Source organism: Vitis riparia, chromosome 16 (genome assembly GCF_004353265.1).
Source record: "Vitis riparia cultivar Riparia Gloire de Montpellier isolate 1030 chromosome 16, EGFV_Vit.rip_1.0, whole genome shotgun sequence".
NCBI classification, from domain to species: Eukaryota; Viridiplantae; Streptophyta; class Magnoliopsida; order Vitales; family Vitaceae; genus Vitis; species Vitis riparia.
This window is the reverse complement of record NC_048446.1, coordinates 14461127-14472276: the sequence shown is the minus strand read 5'-3', so window position 1 is coordinate 14472276 and position 11150 is coordinate 14461127. Positions and strand designations below refer to the sequence as shown.

Below are 11150 nucleotides of genomic sequence, written 5' to 3'. Positions count from 1 at the left end.
GTTTGGTTTCCGTCTACTTCTCATCAGATATAGAGTTTGAATGATTTTTGTCATCTTGGTGACATTCATTTAATTTTGTTTTTTAATAGTTTTCCTGAACTTCCAAGTTCCAAGGAGTAGGTCCAGTACAAGATAGGGTAGATAAGAGGAGATAGCTTGGTTACATTATTGCACTGGCCCATGATATACATTGAACTCTATACCCCCTCAGTATTGTGTCTTGTGAAGGTCTTGGAGCTTGTTGCCATAAGGCCTTGTCCATTGTGGTAGGGACAAACAAAGGCAAGGCAGATGCAACAAAAGGATCAATAATATTAGATAAATGTCAAAAAAAAAAAATTGCAGATTCCAATTCTCTGGTGGTGGCTTTCTGATTAATATCCAACTAGTACTGCTACTAGATTACATGTCAATGCCCTTTTAGCACGGCGAACTTCAAGACTAACCCGCCACCATTAAGGTCTTTTTGAAGTTCTAAACACGAATTAGGGCGACTGGAGACAACCCCACCTTAGCCTATTTTGTTCTTCTCAAAGCTAATTAGGGTTGTCTATATATGCTCGCCCTAATTCATGTTTAGAACTTCAAAAAGACCTTAATGGAGGCGGCTTGGTCTTAAGGCCTTTTTGAAGTTCCAAACACGATTTAGGACAACTCGAGACAACCCCACCATATCCAATTCATCTTGAGGTGTCACTTGGTGTATATCCATGGTCATTTTATGTACATGTATTTAATCTAAAGTTGGATTGTGAATGAAGGTTGAGTAGAACACAAATAGCCTAATTCATGACTATGTTTTTGCTTTCAAAGCAGCCCGTACGTAGCAATACAAACCGGTCTACATTAGCACCTAGTTTTGCACTAATCTAATGCTAAATCCATCAAAATTTATATACTTATAACCATAACTTTGTTGGATTGTTGCCTGAACTAACATGGGCTTTGTTTAGATTTGTCTCCAAGAAATATTAACAAAACTTAACACACTGCCACAGATTTCTTCATTTTTGTTCCAAAGTTCCCATTGTCCCTCTAATATGGGACATTACAGCTAATTGATGAATATTTCAGAAATGGTTTAGAGCCCCAATGCATTGTGCTGATTCAGTATTAAGATAAGCATCAGCCATTAAAAAAAAAAAATTGATCCTCAAGTTGGTGTCTAGGAAGCTCACCAAAACAATTTTTTTTGAGGCAGCATTAAGATTGATTAATGCAGCATTAGTACTTTATGTTATTTTTAATTGCAATTGTGTTGCGCATGGAGGCTCAAAGTCTTCAACCCTAATATATAACTATAGAGATCTAAATCCCATCGATCTTTTCCCGAATATTAGACTTTTTTCAGAAATTTGGACGCAGGAGTTTATAAATAATTAGCGTCTGAATATGGTTGTTAAGCAGACTAATTTCTCATGGCGACAATAATATTTGGACTAATACGATTTTGACCTATCGAAAAAATTGAACTGTGAATCTATAGCTAAAGACAATTGATGCCCATTCTAGTTGATATAATTTTTTAGTTGATTTTCCAATTTGTTTACTTACTATTATTTTTTAACATTGCCAGTTGTGATGACAAGTGCCTTCAATGGCCAGCCTCCCTTGATTGCTTCTCTAGGGCTGCCCACCCTTTAAATATAAAGCTGAAGGGCCTTCACCTTTGTATCACAAGTTAACAAAGAAGATTGAGATAGAGGGAGAGAATCAAGAAGCAGATAAGAAGAGAAAAATGGCTTGTTGGTCTGCTGAGAATGCCACCAAAGCCTACCTTAGCACCTTGAAGATGGTGAGTTCTTGAGACACCCTTCTCCTTCAAACCTCTAACAACTTTAGAAAATTTTCTTTTCATCATTTTCTGACCCGGATTTTTACTATCAATGCAGGGACATAGAGCTAAAGAGCCAGATGTAGCCGAGTTTATTTCAGCCCTAGCTGCAGGCAACAATGCCCAACTTATGGTTGTTGCCTGCGCCAGTGTTACCAGCTCCACCGCCCTAGCCCTAGCGGCCGCGGCTCATCAAACCGGTGGCCGTGTCGTTTGCATCCTCCGGGGGCTCGAAGAGCTACACTCATCCAAAATGCTGTTAGGCCTTGATGCATGTCACATTGAGTTTGTCGTTGGGGAAGCTCAGACTCTCCTATTAAATGACTACATGGAAGCCGATTTCGTCCTCATCGATTGCAATCTTGAGAACCATGAAGGGATCCTGAGAGCGGTCCAAGCCGGTGGGAAGCCTAATGGGGCTGTTGTTATTGGATATAATGCATTTGGAAAGGGGACATGGAGGGTGAACGGATCAAAAACTCAGCTGTTGCCGATTGGAGAAGGGTTGCTGATAACCAGAATAGGTGCCAAGGCAAAGGTTAATGGTAGCTGTGGTGGGGTTGGGAAGAGGAGTCATTGGGTTGTCAAAGTAGATAAATGCACAGGTGAAGAACATGTGTTCAGGGTCAGATTTCCGCAAGGGAAACGAATAGAAGCTTAGGTTTCCAATTAGGTTGCTAGGAGAAGACAGAATCTTCTTTTCTTCTTTCCAATGCTTTCCCAGCAACCAAACAAGGTATGAGGTTTTAGCCTCATGCTGATTTTTTAATCTCAAATGTACATAGCTTGTAGCTAGTTATATATAAATGTATTAGACCTTTTTTGAAGGATTAATTCAATGTCAAATGTTTGGTATCTGAGAAATATTTTCAATTAATGAAAGATTTTGGATGCATATGGGAGAGGTCAATTAGGGTGTGATTGGAAGACACTTCAAATTGGCATACATATTACAACTTAATTTTCCTTTTGGTATGCTCTTCTCTTTTCATGGACATTGGTTTCCATGGCATGGCATATCCTTCATCTACCCACCTGTCTTTGGACCAAACACAAAGTGCTTCCCAAGCCAAACAAGCCCTTAAATGAGTTGTTGGACAATGCAACGCCAGTCGCTTACCTCAAAGTTTTATCCAAAGTTATGGGACATAGCTTGAAGACAAAAGACCTAGGCTCTTTCACCTGGTCTATCTTAGAAAGTTTGAAGGAAAGCTCCATAGGACAAAAAAAAAGGAAAAAAAAAAAAAGAAAAGAAAATGAAAAGAAAAATGGGTTTAATATTAATGAATTTTGTTCACATAATTTTTCAAATTTAGAAAGCGTTTTTAATCTAAGAAGTATTTTTGAAAAAAAATTAAGTATTTAACAAAATTTAGGAAACACTTTTAAAAGCATGAAAAATCACTTGTGATATTTTTTAAAGAAACACTCGATTTTTTTAAAAATATTTCTCTTAAAAAACATTTCTATTTAAAACACTTTGTATAAAAATATTGTCAACCATGTTATAAATCAAATTTAATTTTAGTACGTATAATAATTCTAGTACCAGATGACCAAATTTAATTTTGATACGTATCATAATTCTAATACTAGATGATTGGTTCTCAATTTGAAATTAAGTATTAGTTTTCATACTCATATATTCCTAAACCATGTGGATATATATGTGACAGCTTATTCTATTTATACTTTATATCATCTTTTCATGTGAAGCTGTGATAGTTTATTTTCTAAAATAAATTCAATGTGTACGTCTATGATCCATCAGCCCAAATTGTAAAGGGAACTTCTCTCCTTAAAGCTTTGGTTAGGTGAGATTCAAGTCTAGGAACATTTTTAAAACAATTCTCAAAAAATAATTTTGAATTATTTTTAAAAATAAAATTCTATTTGTGAACTTGATTTGGTATCTAAAAAGAGTTTTGACCAAAAGTAATTTTTAAAAAAAAAAAAGAAAAAAGAAAAAAGAAAAACAAATCCGGAAACTAGACCTAAGACTAAAATAATTCTCATTTTAGCGCATTTCTGCCATATAAACATTCACGTCATGTAAACGTAGTTGGTTACTACCGTTTTGAATATTTTTTTAAATGGTTAAAACTACAGTGATCAACTATAATTTCAAACTTAAATTTAAATTCTTAGTTGGTAATTATGGTTTCAAAATTTATTTTAAAATCGTGGTCAATCTTGTTCCATTTCATCTTCAATGTATACAAGTGACCTCCTTATTAATTGATATAATAATTTGTAATGCTTATTTTTTAATAAAATTAAACAAAAATATTTTTATATCAAATTAAAAATATCAATTATTTAATTTCATATATTATTTTTTTAAAACAATCATATAAGTTTATTAACCACTTGCATATCAATAAATAAAAATAAAAATAATATAATAAATTTATGATATTAAATTTATTTTTAAAAATTAAACTAAAATATTAAATTTATGATATATATATATATATAATGTTTAAGTCAAAACTTTAGTTGGTGACTTCAATTTTTATCATTTTAAAAAAAAATCAAAATTATAGTCACCAATTATGATTTTGTGATATAAAGGTTTACATGGCAATAATTCACTAGAATGCGAAATTATTTTGGTAGGTGATTTAGTTTCCAATTTTTTTTTTCAAAAAAACAAAAAAAAAAAGACTACTTTTGGTCAAAACTCCAACATTACACGGTTGTTGAAAATGTAAAAGTTTTCAAGGTAGTCTCTATATTTTTAATTATTTTTTATAGTATTCCAAATAAAAATTGAAAGCATTAAAAATTTATTTCCAAAAACACTTATTTTTAATGTGAATTATTAAAAACTTGATTTTTCTTAAAGAATATTTATTAAATTTGTTTTCTAAATCAAAAAACTATTTTCTATTTAAAAAATAAAAATTTATTTTTAAGAATAAAAAATTGATTTGAAGAACGGTTTTCAAATAAAACCTCATCCTTTTATGTGAAAAAAAATATATTTGTTAAAAATAATAATATAATAAGATACCAATATTACAAACAAAACATTAACTTGGGCCCTCTCCCAAGGTTACGAAATTGGTGAACATTGTTTAATCATTTTGTCTATCAAAATAACAACAAAGTAGTGTTGGTATTATGTGATTTGATATGGAAGCATGGTGCTATTACATAGGATCCTTTCATTGAGACACCAATACTTTGGAAGGGAAAAGGTATAAAAAGAAATGGGACAAGACATTATTTTGGTGATCAACCATGAAAATCATAATTGGGATTTTTCAATCATTTTGTTTGTTATCATTTTATCTACTAGCTTGCCCTATTTTAGAACTTTCTCTTATATATATTGTTATACAGCTTTTTACGTGTTGTGTTACCATTGACTTAAAGGGTGTTTGTTTTTTCGGCTTTTTACTTAAAGCAATTTGTTTTCAGAATTTAATTTATTTTTATACTTTTTCCATTACTTATTATAAACTTTTTACTAAATACAAAAAACCAAAATATTTAGCTTTTTCTAAATAGAAAAAATAATATATTGATTTTTCTCTACTTTTTAATACTTAATCTAAATAAAAAAAAAAACTACAAAAACAAATAACCTAATATTTAACACTATTAAGTATTAAGTTTCTATTTAGAATTAAGTAAAAAAACACCACCTTAATGTATAACTAGAAAATATTCTCTAGGATTTGAGACGAGGCCATGTTCATATTAACGCGGCCATTTTCCAACTCCCGTTCTAGAACATTCTCTTATATATATTTTTATATAACTTTTTACATATCGTGCTCCCAGTGGTTTAATGCATAACTAAAAAATATTCTTCGGGATTTGGAATGAGGTCATGTTCACATTAACACAACCATTTTTGAGCTCTTTTCTGCTGTCGATTGTTGTATTCATTATGGTTACTTGAATGCCCACCTCACATTCCTCTAATATTTGCCTAAGAATCATTTTGTTTCATAAACTCCATGGTATTATGCACTCATGTTTTTAATTTTGTTTATTTCCAAGGGTTTTGAACAATGATTCCAAGCCAATTTTAGAATAACACCATAAAAAAAATGTGGGTAATGGAAATTTCATTTGAAACATGATCAATTTTCTCTCCTTGGTCAAATTTCCCCACTTTTTGAATAGAAAATGAGAAGCTTCAAATCATATGGATGGTTTCATCCTATTTGCTTTTTCTTCCCTTATTTTCCATCAAGACAAACAGAAAACTTTTGATATTATGCTCTCCCATAATGCATGAGATCCAAACAAAACCCAATACTTATATTTTGGAAAAGGCCAAGTCTTCCCACTTCCCTTGCCAACCATTTTACCAATTACCACCTCAAGGGAAGTAGGAAGAAAGGCAATCCTACATTTGAGCCAGCAAAAGCCTTGTAATGACCTATTCCCTCTTCTTCGACTTTAGGCCTAATGATAATGTTGAACTATTGCTCTCATTCAACTTTGTGCCCAATGATAATGTCAAAAACTTAATAGCGTAAATTATATACTAAATTCAGCCTATGTCTGGCTCTGAAACATTTGAAATTAAGCAGAGTTAACAGGGGATAATGGAATTTTTACAAGGAAACATCCCATTCATACAAGTGATTACTGCCGAAATCCCCAAGAGATTCATCCCATGGACCAGAAGAAACTGAACTTCAATAACATGCAGCAAAAAGCCATAGTCCTCAGCAAGAGGACACAAAAACATACCGGTAAACCTTACCAGTTACATCACCAGTAGGTGGTTAGTGATAATAAAAGTCTCATTCCAAGCTTTACCATTGCCCACATGAAAATTTCTCAGGGAATTATAGAAGAAATCATGGAAATCAGAAACAGTTATTGCAGTTACCGAGTTCGTGGATAACTGTTTCCATTGATGGCCGCTCGATGGGAGACTCATGGGTGCACATCAAAGCAATTCTTGCAAGCTTAGCTGCCTCATATTCAGAAAAACTGCCATGGAGATTGGCATCGATGAAATCCTGGAATCTGCATGTCTCAGCACCTAGATGGATTGAGCTGGTGAATTTTCGCTTCCCAGAGAGGATTTGGAAGACTAGCACCCCAAATGCATACACATCACTTTTTTCTGTGAAGCGGCCAGTAGTGGTGTACTCAGGGGCTAGGTATCCCATGGCAGCACTGGCCTTGAGTGCTGAGAAGACAATGTCATCGGTAAGAAGCTTGTGCAGACCAGAATCCGAGAGCAGAGGGTTGAGTCGCTGGTCAATGAGCACCTTCTCAGCTGAAATGTTTTGGTGAACCAGGGCAGGCTTGTTCAATTTGTACCCATGCAAGTATTCTATGCCTGTATGGGAAGAGGAACATAGCTCAGTTCAGACAATTTAACACAAACCCGACAAATGGACATCTTTATCAGGTTTCAGAAGCAAGTTTCCATGAGGAAAGGACAAGACTAATCTATAAACAAAATACAATAAACAAGTATTTTGGATTTTAGTACAAACTACAAAAATATAGCTCGAGTCCCTCAAAAAACCCAGTAAATTATTACAAGGATCATTTGAAGATGACAAAAATATAGAATTCCAATTTGAAATTGAATCTGCATTGTTAAGATCGATCATTTTGAGAAAGGAACATTAAATTCAATTGAAAGTAAAATGAAATGAATTAATTTCCACATAATTTCAAATTCTCACAAAACCAAGTGAAAAAAAATAGAGATTTGGACTAGAGATCAGCAGAAAATGAAACTGACCTTTGGCAATGCCACTGATCATGGAAACTCTAGTGGACCATTCGAGCACTTTGCTATCACCGTCCTTCAAGTCGAGATAGGACAGCAAATTTCCATTTGGGATGAAGTCGTAAATGAGAAAACACTCACCCCGACCTTTTGAACAGCAAAGTCCTCTCAACCTAACCAAGTTTTCATGTCTCAATGATGTCAAAATATTTAATCCCTTCAAGAACTCAGCATCCTCTGACTTGCAGCTAGTTTTATTGATGCTCTTGATGGCAACAAGAGACCCATCTCTCAGAATTCCTTTATAGATTGCCGAGAAGTTGCTCTTGCCCAACAAATTAACCTCTGAGAAGTGCTGGGTAGCCGACTCCACCTCTTCCAAATTGAACCTAAAGCTCTGAAAAACCTCCTGAGGAAAACCACCATAATTTCGGCCATCAGCCAAAGGGTCCCATCCATTGGAGTATTCAAGGCTGACAAGAGGGGAGCCATTCTTCCTGTAAACCTCCTTCCCCTGGTCCGTACTAAGACGGCTATCAGAAATATCAAATGAGCTACCTAGCTTCTGTTTCCTGCGACGGTATTGGGCAAAGGAAAGTATTCCAATAGCAGACAGTGCAATGGTTACCACTACCATTCCAACAACCACTGGAGCATGTGAAGATTTAGAAGGATTTGAGCAATGAGCTTTGTCACAGTGCAACTGCACATTTGCAGTCTCCGGAATGTCTCTTGTTGACTGAGTATTTGAGCCGGCTCCATAGGGTTCAGGTCTGCTCTGATTAGTAAGATCCAAAGAATTGCAAGCTTTCAGATATGAAAACCCATCTCCACACAATCGCACATTGTTTTTGTATTGAAACCCTCCATTTAATCTCTTCAGAGCTTCATCCAAAGCAAGAACAAGATAAAGTTAGATTCAATCTTTTCCAACAAATCGAAATGATAAAAACTAGATAAAAACACCTTTACCAGGAGGTATTTTTCCAGAGAGAGTGTTGTTTCGAATGTCTAGAACTTCTAGCGAAACAACATCAGCTAGTCTTCTGGGAATTGAACCAAAGAGGCGGTTAAAGCTCAAATCTAGCCTCACTAGCATTCCCAAATCTCCTAAACTTGCAGGGATGGCACCTGTAAGCTGATTAGATTGAAGAGCAAGAACACTAAGCTTCTTCAAAGACCCCAGCTGTGTGGGTATGCTTCCTGTTAACTGGTTATAACATAGCTGCAGAACTACAAGACAAAGGCAAAAGCATACTGATGATGTTTAGATCGAAAACCATAAACAAAAGCAAGTTTGAAGCTTTCTATTGAAACCTAAATGGACTGAGTTGCAGAAACACAGAGATTAGTTAACAAAATTCAAGCTTTCTCATGCACTCTGTTCCACACCTAACTTGGAGACAAACCACAATGCAGTTTGAAATCAGAAGTCCTAAAAACAGGATATGAGGTAACTTTAAGGGATCTCTTTAGCTTCAAATGAACAAAGTTCATAGCTTTTAGTGATTATGTCTCGCAGAAGCATAAATTGTGAAAATGGTTGGAGCATTTTCATGCATTTGGATTTACATACACAGCTTGGAGTCTACTCATACTGGCTGAGCAACAGAAGATCTAAGCATGCTGCAAAACAAAAACCCAGAAGCCTTCAAGCAAGACTGAACGTTTTTCCCCGTTACGAGGAGCTAAGAAAGCTTGGACACTACCCATTTGCCTCAATATGAAGATGCAAAACAGTAGTTGAAGATTCTCAGCTACCCTTTTAGCATCTGTTTGGTTGCCAAGAAAACTGAAGAGAAGAAAATAAAACCAAATGTAGTTTTATGATGTATGGTCTTTTTGGGTTCTATAAGAAATCAAAAGGCTACTCCAGCTAGGCCAGATAGTTGTATCAGGCTGAGATGAATATAGGTTTCCGTTTCCTCAACCCCCAAACATGGAAAAATATGGCATCCAAAATGTCGTTCTCCTTCTTTTCCTAGCTTTTCTAGGCAACCAAACAGAGCTTGGTGACTACCCATTTTCCAAAAATAACGTAAACCCATCACCCATATCAGAATAAGAAACACTAAAAACAAGTTCAAACAAGAAAAAAAGACCAACAACACACCTTGTAAAGTAGCCATTTTCCCAAGCTCGGCAGGAATGGTCCCAGAGAGATTATTGACATTCAAATACAGATCAGAAAGCTGGGTCAGATTGGCAATCTCAACAGGTATCTCTCCATACAATGAGTTATAATGCAAGTACAGACCCGTCAAGTGCTTGAGCCCGGCAATGGCAGGCGAGAGCTTGCCAGTGAGACCCTTACCTTGCAGTGAAATGTTGGCCACTTGGCCCCTTTCATTACAGGCCACGCCTTCAAAAGACCCATCACATGGGTCACCATTGATGGTCCAGGAAGAGAGGAAGAGATTGTGGGGGTCCAATGTGGACTTTATCACCATGAGAGATCTGAGCTCTGAAGTTCCATGGACGAGTAAAGGAACCTGGAGAGTGAAGAAGATGAAAAGAGTGGAAACAAATGCTGAAATGGCCATGTCTCTCTCTCTCTCTACCTCTCTCTCTCTCTCTCTCTCAGTCGCTCAGAAAGCCATGTTTGTTGTTCATGGTGTCTCTCTTTCTCCAAACTCTCTCTCAGAAGCCCATGCTTGTTTTTGGTTGAAAATAGTGGAGTGAGTACTTCAGGAAACCCACGTTCCTGTTTTGCTTTTAGTTTTATTATTTCAAAATGCCCCCACATCTCCTCTCTCTCTTCCCTCCTCCCTCGGAAACTGCTTCCACATTGGTATGGTTGAAAATCTAAAAAAGGATAAGAAAAAATATATATTTAAATTTGAATATTTTGTATGGTAAATTAAATAAGAGAATGTCAGGTGTGATCTTTATCTCTCAGTCTCTCTCCAGTGTTGTATGTTGGACAAAGAGAAGGGAAAATGGGGGAGACTGGGAAGGAAGAGACAAGAGTCTGCAGAGAAGTCACCATCCTTCTTCAAATGGAAGCCATGGCTCTGAAAAAAAAAAAAAAAAGAGAAAGATCATAAATCTCTGATTTTGATATCCTGACCGTTCGATTTGCTGACTTTCTTTGAATAAGTATGAGCTCTCATGGGTGCTCACCAACATGTTAGCATCTCAAGATCATCTGAAGGACTATGTGATTCGTCATCCACATTCCTTGATTTTCTGATAAAGGGGCTTTCTGTGATGTGGGGTAACTCTACTGTATACCCACTCATACCAGACAACAAGTGCCGTGGTCTATGATCACCGGGTCCCACTTATGATGATCGACAGATCTAAGGGTCGGAAAATCATTTGGCGTGAAAAAGTGGTGGGCCCATAGATTGGATTTGTTTTGCACCCTGGTCCCACACTCTGATGAGTTGATTATGTTTGAACGGTTAAACCCACGTCTACGGTGTGGCGCGTAGTACCGAGTACCGAGTACCGGCGATTCCCTCGCATCGCAGAGGAATTCGAATTTCAAAAGGGCGTGATCGGATGCATGAAGGTCCATTACAGGCCCATGCAGCTCAAAGGACGATTGGCTGTAATTTGATTTTGAGCCACATTAAATTTGTCATTTACGAC

General features: G+C 36.0%; 2 protein-coding genes across 2 annotated transcripts; one reads left to right on the top strand and one right to left on the bottom strand.

The window, feature by feature from the left end:
- The first annotated feature begins 1664 nt into the window (after positions 1–1664).
- LOC117934110 lies at positions 1665–2689 on the top strand. The gene is made up of 2 exons (XM_034855728.1): positions 1665–1795; positions 1893–2689. Exons 1-2 carry the CDS (start codon positions 1739–1741, stop codon positions 2493–2495), a joined length of 660 nt encoding a protein of 219 aa, XP_034711619.1. The 5' UTR covers positions 1665–1738; the 3' UTR covers positions 2496–2689.
- Positions 2690–6313: 3624 nt separating this feature from the next.
- Positions 6314–10390, bottom strand: LOC117932955 (LRR receptor-like serine/threonine-protein kinase GSO2). Its single transcript, XM_034854281.1, has 4 exons — positions 9667–10390; positions 8526–8786; positions 7566–8438; positions 6314–7151 (listed from the first exon to the last, which is right to left on the bottom strand). Exons 1-4 carry the CDS (start codon positions 10094–10096, stop codon positions 6670–6672), a joined length of 2046 nt encoding a protein of 681 aa, XP_034710172.1. The 5' UTR covers positions 10097–10390; the 3' UTR covers positions 6314–6669.
- Positions 10391–11150: the final 760 nt, after the last annotated feature.

Bases quoted from the DNA above. Each gene is read 5' to 3' on its own strand.
- LOC117932955 (XM_034854281.1), bottom strand. From the start codon at position 10,096: ATGGCCATTTCAGCATTTGTTTCCACTCTTTTCATCTTCTTCACTCTC. The intron at 8,787-9,666 runs GTGTGTTGTTGG...TTTGTCTTGTAG, and splicing joins GAAAATGGCTACTTTACAAG to TTCTGCAGCTATGTTATAAC. The intron at 7,152-7,565 runs GTCAGTTTCATT...CTTCCCATACAG, and splicing joins GATCAGTGGCATTGCCAAAG to GCATAGAATACTTGCATGGG.
- LOC117934110 (XM_034855728.1), top strand. From the start codon at position 1,739: ATGGCTTGTTGGTCTGCTGAGAATGCCACCAAAGCCTACCTTAGCACC. The intron at 1,796-1,892 runs GTGAGTTCTTGA...CTATCAATGCAG, and splicing joins ACCTTAGCACCTTGAAGATG to GGACATAGAGCTAAAGAGCC.